The sequence below is a fragment of the Cetorhinus maximus genome, chromosome 2 (assembly GCF_964194155.1).
Source record: "Cetorhinus maximus chromosome 2, sCetMax3.hap1.1, whole genome shotgun sequence".
In the NCBI taxonomy this organism is placed as follows: Eukaryota; Metazoa; Chordata; class Chondrichthyes; order Lamniformes; family Cetorhinidae; genus Cetorhinus; species Cetorhinus maximus.
The window spans coordinates 11,996,441-12,019,393 of record NC_135880.1 but is presented as its reverse complement, the minus strand read 5'-3'; the positions used below and the strand labels follow the sequence as shown (position 1 = coordinate 12,019,393).

Genomic DNA, 22,953 nt, shown 5'->3' with positions numbered 1-22,953 from the left:
TGGGGAAGAGGGTCAAGGAGGCCATGGACCTCACACCCAGTTAGTGAATAATGTTCTAGACTTTTTAATGGTCATAAATTCTGGCCTTGCCAAAATGTCCACATATCATGAAGAAATGAAAAAGAACGCTCAGGTTACTTATAGAATCTTACAGCACAGAAAGAGGCCGTTCAGCCCATTGTGTCTGTGCTGGCACTCCGTAGGAGCTATCCAAATAGTTCCACCCTTCCTGCTTTTTCCCCATAGCTCTGCAATTTTCTCCTTTTCAAATCTTTATTAACTCCCTTTTGAAAGCTGGTACTTCTCTTCAGACAATCCAATCCAAAACATAACTACATAGTGTGTAAATATTTTCTCCTCATCTCCCCTCTGGTTCTTTTGTCAATTATCTTAAATCTGTGTCCTCCGGTTACCAACTTTTCTGCCAGAGGAAGGTTTCTCTTTTTTTTTCGCGATAAATTTTGTGATTTTGAACATCTCTATCAAATCACCCTTTAGTTGTCTCTGCTGCAAGGAGAATAATCCCAGCGTCTCCAGTCAATGTTCTGAAGCAGACCCTAAACTGTCAATTAAGGGCTTCGGCCGGTAGGGGAGAAGGTATCAACATAGCTGTTAGAAGGTGAGGGGAGAGGGGAGTCCCTCATCAAAGGATTAGGCTGTAATTCATGCTGAATAAAGGACGTGTTCTAAATCCTCAATAATACCTTCATGTTGAACACAATGACACTCAGGCCCACTGTCAGAACACACGCAATTTTCAACCTGGTCTTCAACCATCTGGATCCATTGCTCTCCAATAAGGAAGTACTTGTGTTGGGCACTGTCGAAACATTTCACTGAAACACCGAGAAGAGAAACAGCAAATCAAAGCAATGTCCAGTACAACGTTGGATCATTGTGTGATGGTTCGATCTCAATCTAACGCAAATCAAAGGTTTGCGGAAGGCGGGCAAAGTTCGGTCAAATTCACTTGTGTGCCCAGCGTGCATATTGCACCTCGTCATCTCCAATAGATGAGCAACAGGAGCTGTTCACGTACCTTGCTGGCAGTTAATCCCGGTAAACTGGTCACTGCACCGACAGTGGTAAGAGTTGAGGAGAGGGTCCCTGATGCAAGTGCCTCCATTTTGACAGGGATGTGAAAAGCAGGGGTCTGTACGGTTCAAAACAAAGCGGGTTTAGTGCCTGTGACATACCCTCAGTTACCTGTCTCAAATCAAAGTGAAACCACATTTTCATTTCCCTGGGATGCACCCCAGTAAATACCCCCCCGCCCCACACCAACCAACCCCTGTAAATACACCCCCCACAGCACCTGACCCCAGTAAATACCCCCCCACACCACCCGACCCCAGTAAATACCCCCCACACCAACCAACCCCAGTAAATACCCCCACCGCCCCATACCAACCAACCCCTGTAAATACCCCCCCGCCCCACACCAACCAACCCCTGTAAATACCCCCCCCACAGCACCCGACCCCAGTAAATACCCCCCCACAACACCCGACCCCAGTAAATCCCCCCCGACCCCAGTAAATCCCCCCCCACACCACCTGACCCCAGTAAATACCCCCCCACACCACCAGACCCCAGTAAATCCCCCCCCACACCACCAGACCCCAGTAAATCCCCCCCCACACCACCAGACCCCAGTAAATCCCCCCCCACACCACCCGACCCCAGTAAATACCCCCCCACACCACCAGACCCCAGTAAATCCCCCCCCACACCACCCGACCCCAGTAAATCCCCCCCACACCATCCGACCCCGGTAAATCCCCCCCACACCATCCGACCCCAGTAAATACCCCCCGACCCCAGTAAATCCCCCCCCACACCACCCGACCCCAGTAAATCCCCCCCACACCATCCGACCCCGGTAAATCCCCCCCACACCATCCGACCCCAGTAAATCCCCCCCGACCCCAGTAAATCCCCCCCCACACCACCCGACCCCAGTAAGTCCCCCCCCACACCACCCGACCCCAGTAAATCCCCCCCACACCATCCGACCCCGGTAAATCCCCCCCACACCGCCCGACCCCAGTAAATCCCCCCCACTCCACCTGACCCCAGTAAATCCCCCCCACACCACCCGACCCCAGTAAATCCCCCCCCACACCACCCGACCCTAGTAAATCCCCCCCACACCACCCGACCCCAGTAAATACCCCCCGACAACACCCGACCCCAGTAAATACCCCCCTCACACCACCCGACCCCAGTAAATCCCCCCCGACCCCAGTATATTCCCCCTGACCCCAGTAAATACTCCCCCACACCACCCGACCCCAGTAAATCCCCCCCCACACCAACCGACCCCAGTAAATACCCACCCACACCACCTGACCCCAGTAAATGCCCCCCGACCCCAGTAAATTCCCCCCGACCCCAGTAAATCCCCCCCACACCACCCGACCCCAGTAAATTCCCCCCACACCACCCGACCCCAGTAAATTCCCCCAGACCCCAGTAAATACCCCCCCACACCACACGACCCCAGTAAATCCACCCCCCATACCACCCGACCCCAGTAAATCCCCCCCACACCACCCGTCCCCAGTAAATACCCCCACCCCACCCGTCCCCAGTAAATCCCCCCCACACCACCCGTCCCCAGTAAATACCCCCCACACCACCCAACCCAAATAGCAGCCAACCTTGTGTTAAATTTGAGCTTAATTCTTCTGTTCCATACCATTAGCCATTTAAAACTGACAATGCTTTATTTAAATGCCTGGCAGGGACAAAAGGATTATCCCTCTAATCACCCCAAACTGAAGGGCAGATCTTTCCCTGTTGAATGTTCAGGGGGCAGTGGCAGGGGTGGAGAGCTCTCCTGCCTGTCACAGCGGGGAAAAACGAGGAAAACATTATCCGACAATTCTGCGGCTATTCTGCCTATTCTAAAGTGGGCGATAAGAGGATAAACGGAATTGTTGGGCAGGAAGAGGCAAGCTGCTCCACGAACCCTGCCCTGTTTCGCTTTTCCGATAACATTTAGAATCTGAAAACACAGAAGGAGGCCACTCGGCCCATTGCACCCGTGCTGGCACTCTGATAGAGCTAAACAATTCGCTCCCCTCCCCCTGCTCCTTCCCCACACCCCCCGCGATTATGTTTCCCTTGGCGCATTTATCCCATTCTCTTTTTAAAGTTACAGGTGAATCTTCTTTCAACAGGCAGTGCATTCCAGATCACAGCAGCGCGCTATGTAAAATATCATCTCCTCAGCTCCCCCTCTGGCTCTTTGGCTGATGATCACATATATCTGGCACTGACCCTGTGACACAGGAAACAGTAACTCCACCGTCAAAATTCATCAGAAATTCCTTAGATAGATTAAGAACAAATTATGGAATCATACATATTTCACAGCAAACTTTACATGTGGCAAAATACTCTTTTCATGTTTTCAAATACCCAATTAATAAGGTAATTCTTCGAACTTTAAAAAAACAGTTTTCTGACGTTTTGTAATCTGATGCAATATTATATAATATTACTTAATGTTAACAATATTGATATACATAATATGATATAAATATAATATTAACACTATGACGTGTTATTGGGAGATGTTGGTGCAGTGGTAATATCCCTAATCTAGCAATCCTGAGGCCCAGAATAATGTGCTGGGGGCAAGAGTTCAAATCTCACCATGGTAGCTGGTGGAATTTAAGTTCAATTAATAAAGTCTGGAATATTAAAGAAGCTAGTTTCAGTAATGGTGACCATGAATCTATTGTCAGAAAAACTCATTTTGTTCACTAATGCCCTTTAGGGAAGGAAATCTGACATTCTTACCTGGCCTGGCCTATATGTGACTCCAAACCCCACAGCAAGGTGGTTGACTCTTATCTGCCCTCTGAAATGGCCCTGGAAAGTTACTCAGTTCAAGGGCAATTACAGATCAGCAACAAATGCTGGCCTTGCCAGCAACACCCACTTTCCATGAAAGAATAATTTTTTTAAAAAAGATCTAATATTATATGGTATAATATTACCCTATATATCAACATCCTGGAGGTTACTATTGACCAGAAGCTGAACTGGACCAGCCATATACATACTGTAGTTGCAAGAACAGGTCAGAGGCTGGGAATTCTGCAGAGGGTAACTCACCTCCTGACTTCCCAAGGCCTAACGAGAGTGATGGAATACTCCCCACTTGCCTGGATGAGTGCAACTCCAGCAACACCCAAGAAACTTGACACCATCCAGGACAAAGCAATCCATCCACCATCTTACAGATCCACTCCCTCCACCACCGATGCACTGCAGTGCGTACCATCTACAAGATGCACTGCAACAATACACCAAAGATCCTTTGACAGCACCTTCTGAACCTGTGACTTCTACCATCGAGAAGGTCAAGGGCAGCAGACACATGGGGAACACTACCACCTGCAATTTCCCCTCTGTAGGCCTGAGGCCTGAGGCCTGCAGCCACTAATTTTTGCGATTTTGTATTTTTGCATTTTATTTCTGCTTTATTCTTGACTTTAAGCCTATTGTGAATATGTACCGTTATTTTATACTAATTCTTACATTGATCTTAACCCAGCTATGGTTGTGCTTTGATTAATTAATCAGTAATAATCAGTGACCTGTTTTCCCAGACCTTGTTTTTTTCAGACTGGCCATGCACAGGTGATATTTAAACTAACATCTTTGTTTTCCATTTTTCCAGCTAGAATACTAAAATAAGTTGGCTTTTGTTTATTTGTTTTCTTACTGCATTCAGTGACCTTTGAACTACAGGGCAGGGCGATGAGTAACTTTATGATGGTCACCTAGTCTGGTCATCAGAAGATGAAGTTCGATTGATGGACACAACACTTGAAGGATGACAGATGGGAAGACACCATCAAAAGAAGCATAAACAAATTGGATATGGTGAAGTCTGTACGGCCTTGCAGTGCCTGCGAGAAGAACTGATCAGAGCTGAGACTTGTTTTGTTAAAGGACTGAACCAGGCCTTGGAAGGCTGCAATGGAGCCAGAAATTTGGCTGAATGGGACGCTGCTTCCAGGACTCGCTACTGCAGCCGTAATGGAATAGTCAGCGCTGAAGACGGGAGGAATGGCCAGGAGCGGAGTGACTGACCACAGTGCCCACCCATAGGTTGCTCAGCAACTTGGTAGTGTATGTACCAAGGAGATGGTAATGCATGTAACAGTTTAGGGTGCTGTCGTGGAACAGACTAAGTTGGGGTTATTCTTTGGGCTTTAGAAAAATCCATCTTTCTTCTTTTCTTCTGATATATATAAAATGCTTTCTCCTTTCAATAAAGTTATCTCTCTTTCCTTTTACTTATTTTCCTTTTTTTAATATATATATTAATATATTATCAATTATAACCATCATATCATCATTATTATTATAATCATTATTCAATAATCAATAAAATTGTTGTTTTAACACATTACTTGTCATAGTCACTCATTCCTGTTCCATCCAGAGTACAGCTCCAAACCTAAGTGAGACTCTGAAAGGGACTCTCAGGCCTCTCCCCTACACCTTCAAGTCACTCACCATCCTGACTTGGAGATATATCGCCGTTCCTTCACTGTCGCTGGGTCAAAATCCTGGAACTCCCTCCCTAACAGTACTGTGGGTGTACCTACACCACATGGACTGCAGCGGTTCAAGAAGGCAGCTCACCACCACCTTCTCAAGGAAAACTAGGGATGGGCAATAAATGCTGGCCCAGCCAGCGAAACCCACATCCCGTGAATGAATAAATAAAAATATATATATAAAACCACCATTACTTACAACATTGCTGGTGGAAAGAGCTTACGGTTGACCTAATGGATTCCACAACTGAAGTGTACTTAATGCTGCACTGGCCCCGACAGCAGTATAAAGGTATTAATTAAGTTGTCAGATAATCAGGAGGATCTACACAGAACTTCGTTCCATCCCCCCAGCTCTGAGAAATGCCACCCCTGCAGAAAAAATTCACCAACCCCCGCCCCCCACCAACCCCGAGCAATTTCACCATCCTCCTGAGGAACGTCACCCCTCCCCCCTCACCCCCTCCTCACCAAGGACCTTCCACTGCTACGACATCCATTATTGCACACAGTGAATTTCCTTAGTGAGTTCATAACTAAACAAGGACCATTTGATTTCCTCACCCTGTTTTTGACACTGTGGGACTTCACAAAACTCCCAGGAGATGTTATCATCAATCAGTGTGTAGCACCAAGGCTCTTCATCATTGTCTGAGTTTCTGAAATCAATACAGGGAACTTGTTAATGGTCGGGTCTCCTGCCCAATCAGAACCCTTCTACCTCCCCGCAGGATTAACCAGTTGAATGCAGAATATATATTTGCATTCATATCAGCTCCTTGGGCTGGATTTTACAGGGTGGGTTTGCAGGGGGAGGGCAGTAAATTGGGTGCCACGCCATGGGTGCCGTTCCCACTGCCTACCCACCCGCCCCCACCCCCATTGCAATTTTACCGGTGACCAGGGAAACAGGAAGCCCGCCCACTGGTGGCCGAATGGAGGCCCTCAAAGGCCTTCCACCTGCCACAGTTGGGATTTAGCCCTGGGCAGGAGAGATCCACACCAAGTATGCAGCTTGCAACAGTGACCACCACTCGCGGTGGCGATGCTGGAGCCAGAGAGCTGCTGGCCATCTGATTCGCTGGCGTCTCTTGGAGGCGGGGCTTCCTCCCCAGATGGCCGTTGGAGTGGGCGAGGGTGGGCAAGCTGGCCTTTTACTTCAGGGGACCAGCCCTGAAAGCCACAAACTCCAGACCTTTGAGTGCCAGGTGGGCGGAGCTCCTTCCTTCAGAATGAGAAGGTCGTTGGGTTCAAATCCCACCAGGGACCTCAGCATATAATCCAGGCTGACATTTCAATTCAACGCTGAGGGAGGGGTGACCGTTTCAGGTGAGAGGTTATACTGAGGCCTCGTCTTCCCTCACAGGTCAATGTAAACAAAAAAAGGAAAACTTTCATGATCCCTGGAGCTCCATATGCTTTACACTTTGTGAAGTGTTGTCACTGTCGTAATGCATAAATCACAACAGTCAATATGTGTACAGCAAGGTCTCTCAAACAACAATGTGATACTACTCCTATAGAGCATGGGAATGTTTCAGTATGCTAAAGACACAAATCAATATAAGTTACTATAATTCTTTTGTGATGTTGAGTGAGGGATAAGTATTTTCCAGGACACTGGACTAATAATCCAGAGGGGAGAACTCCCCTGCTCTCCTTCAACATGGTGTTTTGGGGGAGGGCAGGCAAGGGCTACGCTTAATGTCTTATCCGAAAGACGGTATCTCTGAGCGTACAGCATTTCTCTCAATACTAGATTTTGTGCTCAAGGCCTGGAGTGGGACTTGAACCCATAACCTTCTCACTTGGAGTCAAGGGTGCTACCAACTTAGCCACAGCTAACCCTACTGATAAATCATGGAGGTGGCATGGGGGCACATGGGGGGTTGGTGGAGGGGGGCAACGAGGAGGATGAGGGGTGAAGGGCTGAAGGACTGACAGCCCCAGTAAATGGAGACAGGCCTCCTAGCCTGTCAGCCCTCCCATACGCCCACCTCCGTTGCCGCCTTCCGCCTGCCTCCAGAGGGGGTAGGCCTGACTCCATCCTGCACCCACCCCCCCACAACGAAAGTACGGCAGGCAGAAAAAATGCACCCCTCCCCCCCCACCTTAATGGAAACGGATCCGTGGAATTGGGAACCTTCCCAACTCACATTTCCCATCTCCTTCACCAAAACCCGGTCCTATGTAGTTACCTATTTCAGTACTATTTGTGGGACCTTGCTGTGCACAAACCAACTGCCAGGCGATAGGGACCACACAGGTTGTGAAGCACTTTGGGATATCCGGAGGATGTGAAAGGAGCTATATAAATGCCAGTTCTTTCATTTGCTGTTAAATATCTGAAAGCTCCTCACACACAAATAATCACATTTTCGTTGTGCGGCCAATTGTTATTTAGGTAAAAAATTCAGCCATATCATACCAACATTCCCACAAACAGCAATAATAATGCTGCTGCTGCACAGTTAATCTGTTTTATTGGTGTTAAGCTGAGGGGTAAATGTTGAGACCAGGAGACCTTCCCGCTGATCTTCAGATAGGGTCACAGTTTCAGTTTTCAATCTGTGGATCCCAGGAATACACTTTACACTTTTGTACTTTTAAGAGCGAGTGCTGTTCGGTCTGGTGAATGGAGTCTTTCCCATTTCGTGGACATTGGGAACTAAAGAAGACTAAACGGGTTGCGAATCTTTGGAATTCTCTACTCAGGAGGGTTGTGGATGCTCCATTGTTGAATACGTTTAAAGCTGGGATAGAAGGCTCGATTTTGAGTCTCTCAGGTAATTAAGGGACATGGGGAACGGGCAGGGGAATGGAGTTGAAACCTAAGGTCAGCCACGATTGTATTGAATGGCAGATCAGGCCAACAGGCCTACTGCTGCTCCTACTTCTTATGTTCTTGTGAGGAGGCCCTTTAGCCTCTTGAGTCTATTCTGCCATTCAGTTAGATTATGAAATGCCTGACCAGCATTTCAACCCCATTAATATGTCTTTGCTCCATATTCTTTGCTACTGTTACCAAACAAAAAACTAACCAGCTAAATCTTGGAAAGATCCAACTGTCTCAGCATCCACTGTCTCCTAGGGGAGAGAATTCTAAGTATCTACCACCCAGTGTCAGCGTCAAGAACTCCCAGCTGAGGAACAGCAATATCGATGCAGACTGAGGCTCTCGCTACTCAAACCCAACAACTTACCACAGCCACAACCTGAGGCTGGCCAGGAGAATATTGGACTACAGACACTGCCAGTCAGGAGGTAGTGCAAGGTGGTAATCTCATTGTACTAATAATAATCTAGAGGCCCAGGCTAATGTTCTGGGGACTTGGGTTTGAATCCCACCACAGCAGTTGGTGGAATTTGAATTAAGTTAATAAATCTGGAATATAAAGTTAGCCTCAGTAATGGTAACTCAATTGTCACAAAAACTCATCTGGTTCGCTACTGACCTTTAGGGAAGGAAATCTGCCATCCTTACCTGGTCGGGCCTATGAGTGACTCCAGACCCTCATAGGGACTCTGCTATATATTTCCAACCCCGATTGACCCCTGCTATGTATTTCCAACATTGTACTTTATAGCAACAACATTGTACGCTGCATTCATATGGCACCATTGACGTGGTAAAACATCCCAAGGTGCTTCACAGGAGGGGGTAATCAGACAAAGATTTAAGACGGAGCCACGATATAAGGTATGAGGATAGGTAAAGAATGGCCACCTTTAAAGTGTTGCTGCTGTGAGCAGCCAACTTCTTCAGCGTGAGATCCATTTAAGTTTTCCACTATAGCCGTGGGCACACGCAATACTTACCGCCCTCTGCAATGGCCTTGTGAGCTACTCAGTTCAAGGGCAATTAGGGACGGGCAACAAACGCTGGCCTTGTCAGCGACACCCAAATCCCGTCAATGAATAAAGAAACTCACTGTCTGGCCTCACACGTGTAGAGTGACTATGCTGCTGTTCTGAAGAATATTTCTCTCACCTGCAGAAGGAGTGGTCACCCAGGCCTAAGCGGAGAGGCTCTTCCATGTCACTGATGTTAAACTCCGGGCTTATGAAGTTAGATGTCCAAGACAGGCAGTCACTGCCAGAGGCTGTCCTCTTCACCGTCCCCCTGTAAGAGCTCCCGTCGTTTTCGTAGCAGACAGCAGCAGGATCTGAATGAGATGCATTTGTAAATGTTAAGCAGCCCATGTGTTCATCCTGGAAAAAACTACTTCCCCAACATTGCAGATTTTTTTTTTTTTAAATTCATTTGTGGGATGTGGGCATCACTGGCTAGGCCAGCATTTAATGCCCATCCCTTAATTGGGTCTGGAGTCACATGTAGGCCAGACCAGGTAAGGATGGCAGATTTCCTTTCTTCCCTAAAGGGCATTAGTGAACCAGATGGGTATTTTACAACAATAGTTTTATGGTCATCATTAGACTTTTAATTCCAGATTTTTATTGAATTCAAATTCCACCATCTGCCTTGTGGGATTCAAACCCGGGTCCCCAGGGCATTACCCTGGGTCTCTAGAGTACTAGTCCAGTGACAATATCACTACACCATTGCCTCCCTGGGATTGTGCTGTTGGTGGGAAAATCTCCACCTTTATATTTATATAGAAAGGTTAGGGGCAGATTTTCACTCAGAGGTGGGTAGCAAACTTTCCCGGCTGGGCAGACCTGCTTGACAGAAAGTGCACCATCAGACCTCATTTTCACACTAGGGGCAGGAGTAGGATAGAGTCAGGCCCACTGCCCCAGGACACAGATCAGAGGTAGCCACGTTGGCTGTTGAGTGCAGAGTCAGACTGTTTGAAGGGCCCACCTCAGTTCTCTGGGGCTTTGTCCCAGTTGTTTTGTTAAGTGTTAGGCCCTCTGGCCCTCATCCCTCACACTCCATCAAACCCCAGCCCCCAGCCACACCACATGGCAGCTCCATGCCCCATGCTAGCTTAATGCCAACCCATGCCCCCACCCCAATGATCCCTTAGAGACCCCATGCCAACTCATGCCATCCCACCCACCACCCTTGTGCCTTCAGTGGGCTTGGCCATGAGCTGTGGCATTGCCTTCTAGACCACTGCAACTTTCTACCTCTCTCTCCTCCTTTAAGGCCGTCTTTAAAACCTGCCTCCTTAAACAAGCTTCTACTCTCTTGTGCTAATGTCTCATTCTTTGTCTCAGTTGTTTTTTTATTCATTCATGGGATGTGGGAGTCGCTGACTATGCCAGCATTTATTGCCTACCCCTTATTGTCCTTGAGAAGGTGGTGGTGAGCTGCCTTCTTGAGCCGCTGCAGTCCATGTGGTGTAGGTACTCCCACAGTGCTGTTAGGGAGGGAGTTCCAGGACTTTGACCCAGCGACAGTGAAGGAACGGCGATATATCTCCAAGTTGAGATGGTGAGTGTCTTGGAGGGGGACTCCCAGGTGGCAGTGTTCCCATGTGTCTGCTGACCTTGTCCTTCTAGATAGTAGTGGTCGTGGGTTTGGAAGGTGCTGTCTAAGGAGCCTTGGTGAGTTTCTGCAGTGCATCTTGTAGATGGTACACACTGCTGCTACTGTACGTTGGTGGTGGGAGGAGTGAATGTTTGTGGATGGGGTGCCAATCAAGCGGGCTGCTTCATCCTGGATGGTGTTGAGCTTCTTGAGTGTTGTGGGAGCTGCACTCATCCAGGCAAGTGGGGAGTATTCCATCACACTCCTGACTTGTGCCTTGTAGATGGCGGACAGGCTTTGGGGAGTCAGGAGGTGAGTTACTCACTGCAGGAATCCTAGCCTCTGAACTCAGTGTCAAATCTTATCCAATCATACCTCTCTTGTCTTGGGACCTTTTATAACATTAAAGGTTCTATATAAATGCAAGTTGCTGTTGTTGTTAAAAGTTGTCGCATATGGTGAAGCCTCTGAATCAGCAGGTCGCGTGTGGCCCTCCAGCAACACGAGTGGATAATTGACGCTGACACTCGCAGTGTGGTACCGAGGGGGCATGCGCTTAGGAGGTGCAAACTGAGATCCCCTCTGCCCTGACAGGTGGACACAGAAGATCTCACAGCACTGTTTCAAGGAGGAGCAGGGGAGTCCTGCCTGGGTGAAATATTCACACGTCGACAGATCGTTTATCTGGTGGGGTGGACAGAGGAGGGGACATGAACTGGATATTTCCTTAGAACGGAGTATTATTGGGAGTCAGCACTTTCCTGCTGGGAAGCTCCTGAATCTTGACTTTTTTAATCAAGTCCCGCTGCTGTAATGTCACCAGAAGGGCAGGTGAAGCCCTGCTCACGTGTGTAAATGAGGTTTCTGCCAAGCCACTGGTGAATTTATAGCAGTGAAGTAGGAGCAGCGCCAAGGAAGCTCCTGCCCATAGGGTATTCTCCAGTAACTGCGATCCCCCTGTGTTGGTGGGGGCCAATGTCACATTCAACACTGTGATGAACACCTAGTTCATGGTTCATGTTAATATTTTAGAGGTAATGTTTAGTTCTGGGAAGATTAAAGTCTAACTTTAGAAAATGGGATAAACACAACTAAACCAGTTCTGAACCTATTACACTTAAAAGGTTGGGGCCATGTTGACCTAAGGTGTTCACAGCTAGAAAGGTAGAATGGTAAAATAGCAGGTGGGCTTACGTAGCTGGGGAACTGGAGATGTGATGTCTACACCGCTTGTAAAGAAGTGCAGTCCAGAGAGATGCTTATTCTGGGAATTAGTGCTAAAATAGTTTTAAAGTATTCAGTGAGCCTTGAAAGGCTACATCATGGAGATGGGTGGAGCTTAAGAAGGTTCTCTGATTTCGATTGGTCTGTGTGTTTACTGGGAGAATCAGTGTTCTGCAGCAGGGGAAGAGGCCAGACCGAAAACGTTCTAGGCTCCAGGCAGATAAGGGTCAGAAAAGCCATGGGAGCCATTTGGTGCAGCTGAGAGTTGCAGCTTGGGCCTTGTGTGGTTTGCAGCTCGCAGAGAAGCCCTGCGAGATGTTCAGTGCGAATAGGTCTCAGGAGAAGCCCCAGGAGCCATTTATAGTTTGGTACAGACAGGAGACTGAATGTTCGGAGAAACCCAGAGGCAATGCCAGCCTAGTGAAGCTAGCGATCTATGAAAGAATTGGAAGTGAGCTGGTAACGAGAGGTGGGAGTGCGGCTTTGTGAATCCTGTGGAACACAGTCTCAGGACAAGAGATTGAACCTCAGAAAATGAGCAATCTTTGAGACAGTCCGAGTCAGAGCAGCTTTCATGGAATTCAGAGCTTAGGTCTTCGAAAGTGCGGAGTTGAAATCCCTTGTGAGGGAAACAGAGTTTTAATGAGATTGTGTGACTCACAGGGTCACTGATATCTTGGTGGGTTGCTGAGAAATCTATGGGATCCATCATTGTCACATTTGTCATTTAAAGTGCAGCCAAGTGTGTTCAACCACAGTTTGCCTGTTCATTCATATTTACCTCATGTTAATTCTGAACGTTATGGAGAATAAGAAAGATATTGTAAGTTGCTTTACTTTTCTAACGTTATATGGCCAAGTTTATTTTGTTTGTTTAAAAAGGTGGAATCTTGTTGCTTTATTCTCCTCGTGGGTAACTGGGATTTCAAACTTTGACCACTTTAAACAGGAAATTACTGGTCCCTAACCCAGATCCTAACAACGCCCTTCCATTGATAACCTGGAAAAAGTGCCAAAGTGCCATCATCTCATTGGGGACCAACAGGAACACAAGTACAGAGGATGAAAGCGCCTGGGTGAAGGGAGGCTGAACATCAAGCGCATACTATTATCTAAATGGTGAGAGATTGCAGAGCTGTGGGATGCAGAGGGATCTGGGTTTCCTGGTGCATGAATCTGAAATGGTTAGTGTGTAGGTACAGCAGGTAATTAGCAAAGCTAATAGAATGATATATTTTACTGTGAGGGGAATTGATTACAAGAGTAGGGAGGTTATGCATCACTAATACAGGGCATTGGTGAGAGGCCACAACTGGAGTACTATGTATAGTACTGGTCACCTTATTTAAGGAAGGATGTAAATGCATTGGAAGCAGTTCAGTGAAGGTTTACTAGGCTAATACCTGGAATGGGCAAGTTATCTTATAAGGAAAGGTTGGACAGGCTAGGCTTGTGTCCGGTGGAGTTCAGAAGAGTAAGAGGTGACTTGTTTGAAACATAGAAGATCCTCAGGGATCTTGACAGGGTGGATGTGGAGAGGATGTTTCCCCTTGTGGGAGAATCGAGAACTAGGGGTCACTGTTTAAAAATAAGGTGTTGCCCATTTAAGACAGAGGTGAAGATAATTTTTTTCTCTCAGAGGGTTGTGAGTCTTTGGAACTCTCTTCCTCGAAAGGCAGTGGGAGCAGGGTCTTTGAATATTTTTAAGGCAGAGGTGGATAGATTCTTGATAAGTAAGGGGGTGAAAGGTTATTGGAGATAGGCAGGAGTGTGGGGTTGAGGTTACATTCAGATCAACCATGATCTTATGGAATGCCGGAGCAGGCTCGATGGGCCGAGTGGCCTACTCCTCCTCCTAGTTTGTTTGTTCATATGTATGCACCACAAGATGATCTCTTGCGGAATGCTCAGCTGAACCCCTGCAGTTGCTGTGAAGGGCCCATTGCGTGACATGACCTTACCTATTTCACAGTATTTCCCTGTGTAATCCTTGCTGCAGGCGCACACACTCTCGCCCGTGGCCTTGACCTGGTGGCACATCCCTCCGTAAAGGCATGGGTTGGTCCTACAGGCTGTGAATCAGAGGAAAGAGGAACTTTCTGAAACAGTTCACTCCTCTACTCAGCACAATCAGCTTTGAGTTTCAACAGGTATTATCAAGATGATGACCGTGCCCCTTTTTAATATTCCTTCTCACACCAATGCTTTCCCCCTTTATCTCTCTCCTTGAAAGCATTAGCCGGAGACGCTCTCTGTGGTATGCTGTCCCCGAGTGACCCTGGTGTGCTACGGCGCATTGAGTATCAGCAAGGACTACGCAGTTTAGTGCAATTAGTTTTGGATTGCCCTGGCAGAGTATATACAGTATCATTTGTTGAGCTAACATTTCAAATGCACACTAACTTTCATAAACTTCCTTATCCTTTTGAAAAGCTCAATGGCTGCTGATTGATCATCTCCAATGGGTTATATGGGTTCCTGGTGTCCCCAGTCATATCTCAGAGAGCAAAGAAACCAACCATTCTGAGAATAATTTGAGATACTAAATGTAAGCTGGCGGGTTATTGGTGCAATGTGACCATAACTTAAGGTCATAAGAAATAGGAGCTGGATTTTTTTTTTATTCATTCATGGGATGTGGGCTTCGCTGGCTGGGCCAGCATTTATTGCCCATCCCTAGTTGCCCTTGAGAAGGTGGTGGTGAGCTGCCTTCTTGAACCGCTGCAGTCCATGTGGTGTAGGTACACCCACAGTGCTGTTAGGGAGGGAGCTCCAGGATTTTGACCCAGCGACAGTGAAGGAACAGCGATATATTTCCAAGTTGAGATGGTGAGTGACTTGGAGAGGAACTTGCATATACTCTTCATGACAAATTTCATCTACTTTCATCTCTTCAATGTCGGCTGACTCCTCTCCTAGCCCATCATCTGCTGAAACCCTCATCCATGCCCTGGTTACATCTGGACTTGGCTGTTACATGTTCTCCTGGCCAGTTTCCCATTCTCTTGAATCCTTATGCTCCAGCTCATCCAAAGCTCTGCTGCCCATATCTTCTCCTGCACCAAGTCCTGCTCACACATCACTCCTGTCCTTGCTGTCCCAAATAGGTTCTCAGTGCCCCAACACCTCCAATTTCAAGTCTCATCCTTATGTTTAAATCTCTTCATAGCCTTGTCTTACCCGATCTCTGCAACCTGCTCCAGCTCTACCACTCCCTCCCCAAATCTGGCCTCATGTGCATTTCCCTCCTTTCAGCTCACCATTGGCAGCCATGCCTTCAGCCATCCAGGCTCTATGCCAAAGCCCCTACACCTCCTGCTGTGAGATTCTCCTTAACAGCAAGGACCTTTGTAACATTGCTGATCTCCAGGTCTTTGATGAAACATTTGGTCACTCCTCATAATGCCTTTGATGCAGCATCCAATTGTTTATCAATAAACCTCTATGAAGCTCCTTGGAACATTTCTTTTAATTCATTCACGGGATGTGGGCTTCGCTGACTGGGCCAGCATTTATTGCCCATCCTTAGCTTCCCTTAAGAAGGTGGGGGTGAGCTGCCTTCTTGAGCCGCTGAAGTCCCGATGGTGTAGGTACACCCACAGTGCTGTAAGGAAGGGAGTTCCAGGATTTTGACCCAGCGATAGTAAAGGAACGGCGATATATTTCCAAGTCAGGATGGTGAGTGACTTGGAAAGGAACTTCCAGGTGGTGTTCCCATCTATCTGCTGCCCTTGTCCTTCTAGATAGTAGTGGTCATGGGTTTAGAAGATGCTGTCGAAGGAACCTTGGTGAATTCCTGCAGTGCATCTTGTAGATGGTACACACTGCTGCTACTGTCGTGGGTGGAGGGAGTGAAATGTTTGTGGATGAGGTGCCAATCAAGCGGGCTGCTTTGTCCTGGATGGTGTCGAGCTTCTTGAGTGTTGTAGGAGCTGCACTCATCCAGGCAAGTGGGGAGTATTCCATCACACTCCTGACTTGTGCCTTGCAGATGGCGGACAGGCTTTGGGGAGTCAGGAGGTGAGTTACTCATCTCACGATTCCTAGCCCCTAACCTGCTCTTGTAGCCACAGTATTTATATGGCTAGTACAGTTCAGTTTCTGGTCAACGGTAACCCCCAGGATGTTGATAGTGGGGGGTTCAGTGGTGGTAATGCCATTGAACATCAAGGGGCGATGGTTAGATTCTCTCTTGTTGGAGATGGTCATTGCCTGACATTTCTGTGGCACGAATGTTACTTGCCACTTGTCAGCCCAAGCCTGGATGTTGTCCAGTTCTTGCTGCATTTGGACATGGACTGCTTTAGTATTTGAGGAGTCGCAAATGGTGCTGAACATCGTGCAATCATCAGCGAACATCCCCACTTCTGACCTTATGATGGAAGGAAGGTCATTGGTGAAGCAGCTGAAGATGGTTGGGTCTAGGACACTACCCTGAGGAACTCCTGCAGTGATGTCCTGGAGCTGAGATGACTGACCTCCAACAACCACAACCATCTTCTTTGTGCTAGGTATGACTCCAACCAGTGGAGAGTTTACCCCTGATTCCCATTGACTCCAGTTTTGTTAGGGCTCCGCCTCAGTCAAATCCAGCCTTGATGCCAAGGGCAGTCACTCTCACCTCACCTCTGGAGTTCAGCTCTTTTGTCCATGTTTGAACCAAGGCTGTAATGAGGTCAGGAGCTGAGTGGCCCTGGCGGAACCCAAACTGGATGTCAGTGAGCAGGTTATTGCTAAGCAAGTGCCGCCTGATAGCACTGTTGATGACTACTTCCATTACTTTACTGATAATCGAGAGTAGACTGATGGGGCGGTAATTGGCTGGGTTGGATTTGTCCTGCTTTTTGTGTACAGGACATACCTGGGCAATTTTGCACGTAGCCGGGTAGATGCCAGTGTAGTAGCTGTACTGGAACAGCTTGGCTAGAGGCACGGCAAGTTCTGGAGCACTAATATTCAGTACTATTGCCGGAATATTGTCAGGGCCCGTTGCCTTTGCAGCATCCAGTGCCTTCAGCCATTTCTTGATATCAGGTGGAGTGAATCGAATTGGCTGAAACATTTTTTTAAGGTGAAAGGCACTAAAGAAATGAATGTTCTTATGGTTTATACTGATTGTGAGATTTATGGAAAAGTGGGGTGAGTATAAGGAGTGGGCCATTCGGTCCTTCGAGTCTGCTTGGCTATGCAGTGAGGTCATGGCTGATTTTCTACCTCCGTTCCCCCTTCCCACCCTATCCCTATATCCCTATAACGGCGCACTGTTACATGTTATATAAACAGTTTTCCAGGTACCTTCTGATTGTACGGATTTAGAATGAATCCCGCCTTCGCCGCAGAAGCATTTCTCAACCTCACCGTGAAGAAATCGCGTCCACGTTTCTCCAATGTTGTAATATTTCAGGTGCTCTCTTTCAAAACACTTTTCTAAATATAAAGTATAAAAACAAGTGATCACTCGTAAAATCGTAGATAGCAACACTCCAGCCCAGGAGGGGACCATTCGGCTTATCGAATCTGCGCATGTCCCGCTGTTCGACTCCCCGACTCTTTCCCCGTATCCCTGCAAGTTCATTCTCTCCGAACGCTCGCCCAGCTCCCTTTTGAAGACAGCTGTCCATCCTGTTCCCATCAGTTTGTCAGGTGGTGCATTCCAAATCCTGACCCTCCGTTGTGTCAAAAACGTTAGTCCTCGTGTTACCTCTGGTTCTTTTGTCCACCTCCTTAGCTTTGCGCTGTATTATTATCAACCCTTCAGCTTTTGGAAACAGCTCTTTATTTTTTATAAACTTAAAAGTAAATTACCACGGGTGCTGGAAATCTGAAAAAAAAGACAGAAAATGCTGGAAAAACTCAGCGGGTCTGGCAGCGTCTGTGGAGAGAGGGAGAAAGGAGAGAAAAAGGCTCTGAAGGAAGGTCGTACAGACTCGAGACGTCAACTCTGTTTCTCTCTCCACAGATGCTGTCAGACCCACTGAGTTTTTCCAGCATTTTCTGTTTTTGTTTTTTTAAGTTACTCTATTTAAACCCTTCATAAGTTTGAATGCCTCTATTAAATCGCCTCTTGGCCTTGTTCTAAGGTGAATAACTTCTAGCTTGGTCAGTCTATCCATGTGATCGCTAATCTTCAGAATTCTTCTTTTTATTCTTCCGTGGGGTGTTGATGTCGCTGGCAAAGCCAACATTTATTGCCCGATCTCTATTTGCCCTCGAACTGAACATGATTCCATTAAATCTCTTCTGTACCCTCTCGAACGCCTTCAAGTCCTTCTTAAAGCGTGAGGCCCAAAATTGGACACAATAATCCAGGCCGGGCCCAAACCGGTGATTGACGTAGGTTCAGCACAACCTCCTGGCCTTTGTGCTCCTTGCCTCTATTTATAGAAACAAAAGGTGCGTTCAGAGGAGGTGTGAATGGCAAAATAATGGACAGCTGCTATCTGAAAGCAAAAACAAGATTAACGCAACAAGACCAAGATGGGAGCGGAAATCACAGCCTGAAATTGTTGAACTCAGTGTCGAGTCCAGAAGGCTGTAGAGTGGCTAATCGAAAGACTAGGTGATGTCCCTCTGGTTTCTGTGGCAGGAATGCATGAATTCTGTATGCATGAATTACAACAATTATTCATTCCTGTCTGGCTCAAAAATAAAACAGGAAAGGAGGCTCAGCCATGGCTTACAAAAGAAATTAGGGATAGTATTAGGTCCAAAGAAGAAACATAAAATTGCCCAGAAAAAGCAGCAAGCCTGAGGATTGGGATCAGTTTAGAATTCAGCAATAGCAGACAAAAAAGATTGACCGAGAAGGGGAAAATGGAGTATGAGAGTAAACTTGCAGGGAACATAAAAACTGACTGTAAAAGCTTCTATAAATATGTGAAGAGAAAAAGATTAGCAAAGACAAATGTAGGTCCCTTACAGTCAGAAACGGGTCAAATTATAATGGGGAACAAATAAATAGCAGAAGAATTGAACACATATTTTGGTTCTGCCTTCGCAAAAGAGGACACAAATAATTTCCCAGAAATGTTAGGGGACCAAGGGTCTAGTGAGAAGGAGGAATTGAAAATCAGTATTAGTAAAAAAAATGGTGCTAGAGAGATTAATGGGGTTAAAGGCTGAAAAATCCCCAGGGCCTGATAATCTACATCCCAGAGTACTAAAGGAAGTGTCCCTGGAAATATTGGATGCATTGGTGGTCATCTTCCAAAATTCTATAGACTCTGAAGCAGGTCCTACAGATTGGAGGGTGGCAAATGTAACCCCACTATTTAAAAAAGGAGGGAGAGAAAAAACAGAGAATTACACACCAGTTAGCCTAACATCAGTAGTGGGGAAAATACTAGAGTCTATTTTAAAAGACGTGGTAACAGAACACTTGGAAAGCATTAATGGAATTAGACAAAGTGCATGGGTTTATGAAAAGGAAATCATGCTTATCTAATCTACTGGAGATTTTTGAGGGTGTAACTAGTAGAATAGATAAGGGATAACCAGTGAACGTGGTGTATTTGTATTTCAAGGCTTTTGATAAGGTTCAACATAAGAGGCCAGTGGGAAAAATTAAAGCACATGGGATCGGGGGTAATATACTGGCATGGATTGAGAATTGGTTGACAGACCAGAAATAGAGAGTGGGAATAAATGGGTCTTTTTCCAGATGGCAGGCGATGACTAGTGGAGTATCGCAGAGATCAGTGCTTGGGCCCCAGCTATTCACAATATATATAAAATGACTTGGATGAGGGAACCAAGTGCAATATTTCCAAGTTTGCTGATGACACAAAGCTGGGTGGGGGTGTGAGTTGTGAGGAGGATGCAAGGAGGCTTCAGGGCGATTTAGACAAGTTGTGTGTGTGGGCAAACACATGGTAGATGCAGTATAACGTGGATAAATGTGAAGTTATACACCCCAGTGTGAAAAACAGAAAGGCAGAGTATTATTTAAATGGTGATAGATTGGGAAATGTGGATGTACAAAGGGATCTGGGTGTCCTTGTGCACCAGTCAATGAAAGTAAATAGGCAACTGCAGCAAGTAATTAGGAAGGCAAATGGTATGTTGGCCTTCATTGCAAGAGGATATGAGTTCAGGAGTAGGGATGTCTTACTGCAGTTATATAGGGCCTTGGTAAGACCACACCTGGAGTATTGTGTGCAGTTTTGGTCTCCCTACCTAAGAATGGATATACTTGCCATAGAGGGAGTGCAGCGAAGGTTCACTAGGCTGATACCGGGGATGGCAGGACTGTCATATGAGGAGAGGTTGCTTCGACTGGGGCTGTATTCACTAGAGTTTGGAAGAATGAGAGGGGATCTGATTGAAACGTATAAAATTCTAACAGGACTAGACAGACTAGATACAGGGAGGATGTTTCCCCTGATTGGGGAGTCTAGAACCAGGGACCACAGTCTCAGGATACAGGGCAGGCCATTTAGGACTGAGATGAGGAAACATTTCTTCACTCAGAGGTTGGTCAACCTGTGGAATTCTCTCCCACAGAAGGCTGTGGAGGTCGGGTCACTGAGTATATTCAAGAAAGAAATTGATAAATTTTTGGATATTAGGGGCATGAAAGGGTATGGAGAGAAAGCGGGAATATGGCGTTGAGATAGAGGATCAGCCATGATCATAATGAATGGTACCAGGTGGTCAAAGATCAGGTGCGTAGGGCTAAATTGCAAACAAAACTTGGGGAGCTGCCCCCACCCAAATAATCAAAAAAGGGGCTGCAACCTCGCACAACTTGGAACACGGACTCCCCAAGGCTGCAGAAAAGACGGGTGTCCTGGGATTCCCAGAGCCACGTGTTTCTTTATACTCTTTTGAGCATCTGCGAAATTAACCTAATGAATCAACAGTCTCTTCTCAAACTCTTTTGAGTGCACCTATAAACTAAAAACAATTAATCAAATAGACTGATTTAACCAAACTGACAGCCCCTAACCGGCACTGCAACCAAGGAAAACATCTTTCCGAATTAAATCAAAATATAGTTTCGGAGGCTGATGACTGACTCCACCCACTGTGGTGCCCACCGGTCACAAAAGGCAGACGCGTGCTGGCAGGCATTGCATGCTCCCTCTCCAAGGACACCCGGCTGTGGACGTAGCCACAGAAGAGGGGCAGACTGTCGGGCTGGACAACGTCTTCAACCACCCACTGCCTGGACCTGTTAATGGCCACGTTGGCCAGGCCCAGCAACAGGTTCACGAGGAGGTCCTCCTCCCTCCACACCGGGTGGTCAAAGATCAGGCGCGTGCAAACAAAACATACGGAGCAGCAGCCCCTGAAATAATCAAAAAAGTGGCTGCAACCTCACACAGCGTACATCTAAATGGAAAACAGACTCCTCAAAGCCACAGAAAAGGCAGGCAGCCTGGGAGTCCCTGAGCCAAATGTTTCTTTGTTTGTGCTCAATTCATTATCCAATGAGTTACCTCCCATCTGTATACACCTAATCTTAATTTGTACAATTAACAGATTCCTTTTTGTCTTTTTAAAAATAATACTTAAATAATATTCACAAACAATATTTCAAAACAAATCGAAGAGGAAAAAATTATTTTCCATATTCTTCATAAAGCTTTACAATGCACGGCGACCCTCCTCTAGGGCCCGAGATAAACTCTTGGCACAAGAACTTCTTTCTGTGAAATAATTGGATAATTGATGACTTGCATCAGCCCATTTTACCTTGAGGATTTCCTTTTTTCCAACATTAATTACTCGCTAGCAAGGTTAATCCTTCATCTTTCTTCACCTACACATTTTGTATAGAGTTTGTTATCCCACAAGGAGTGATTATTTATGTAACATTCAATTGACAAACTGCATTTAGTCAGTTATGTAACATTCAATTGACAAACTGCCCCTTGTGTAGAATTTCCCATAAAATATTTGACAAATTGAATCCCATATCCACTGTTTCCACAAGACCCAGTGTTTACACCGCTGGAGTACCTTTAACAACCCCTTTTATTTACTTAGATTCTCAAGCTTAAAGGGAAACATTTTCCCATTTTCACCCAACAAAAATGTGATAAAACTTGAATACCCACTGGGAAGATTGTCATGCGAAGCATTACTAAAAATAGCTAATTTCATGTTATTTGGGTCACCCAAGGATGGAAACCTAAGTACATATTTCTCCATCTTTAACTTTAATGTTTCATTTTCCTTTAAAACATCCTTGACCTTAAGGTGTTTCATCGTCGTGCTTAGTCCCAGTGCATCAAAACTGGCACCTGGTCTTGTCCAAGTCAATAGCCAATTCAACTGACCAATCAAGCGTCACAACTGCTCTGTTTCTTCTTGAGATGTGACATCATCTTTCTGTGATGACTGAGCACGATTAACGAGTAACACTCTCTAAATGGGATTGCTGATTCAAAGTTACTCTAGACCTATTCTGTGTAATGTCTAAACCAATATATTTAAAAGCCCCTGAAACCTGACTTCCAATCTTAAATTCCACTTTAATCTTATTAATAACACATTTCTCAAATTCCAGAGCACCACCCCATAAGAAATCATCACCATGCATCATGAAGATGCCAGAAAGTTTCCCTATTTGATACCAATAAAACATTGTGGGATCAGCTTTTAGTTGAATACAGCTTACTTTCAGCAAAACAGATCCCAGAAATAGCTGTAAATCAGGAAACGGAAGGGAGGAACTCAGGAAAATTACAATCACCAGGGAAG

At 46.3% G+C, this 22,953-nt stretch overlaps 1 protein-coding gene across 3 annotated transcripts in view; it reads right to left on the bottom strand.

The window, feature by feature from the left end:
- hgfac (HGF activator) overlaps nt 1–22,953 on the bottom strand; it is a 91,815-nt gene that overhangs the window by 28,406 nt on the left and 40,456 nt on the right. For all 3 annotated transcript variants that reach the window (XM_078561206.1, XM_078561224.1, XM_078561215.1), the window contains 6 exons: nt 17,542–17,673; nt 14,208–14,318; nt 9,577–9,751; nt 6,150–6,244; nt 1,040–1,153; nt 705–836 (listed from right to left, as the gene is read on the bottom strand). In XM_078561206.1, the coding sequence (XP_078417332.1) occupies nt 705–836; nt 1,040–1,153; nt 6,150–6,244; nt 9,577–9,751; nt 14,208–14,318; nt 17,542–17,673 (759 nt within the window). The remainder of the gene's footprint in view (nt 1–704; nt 837–1,039; nt 1,154–6,149; nt 6,245–9,576; nt 9,752–14,207; nt 14,319–17,541; nt 17,674–22,953) is intronic.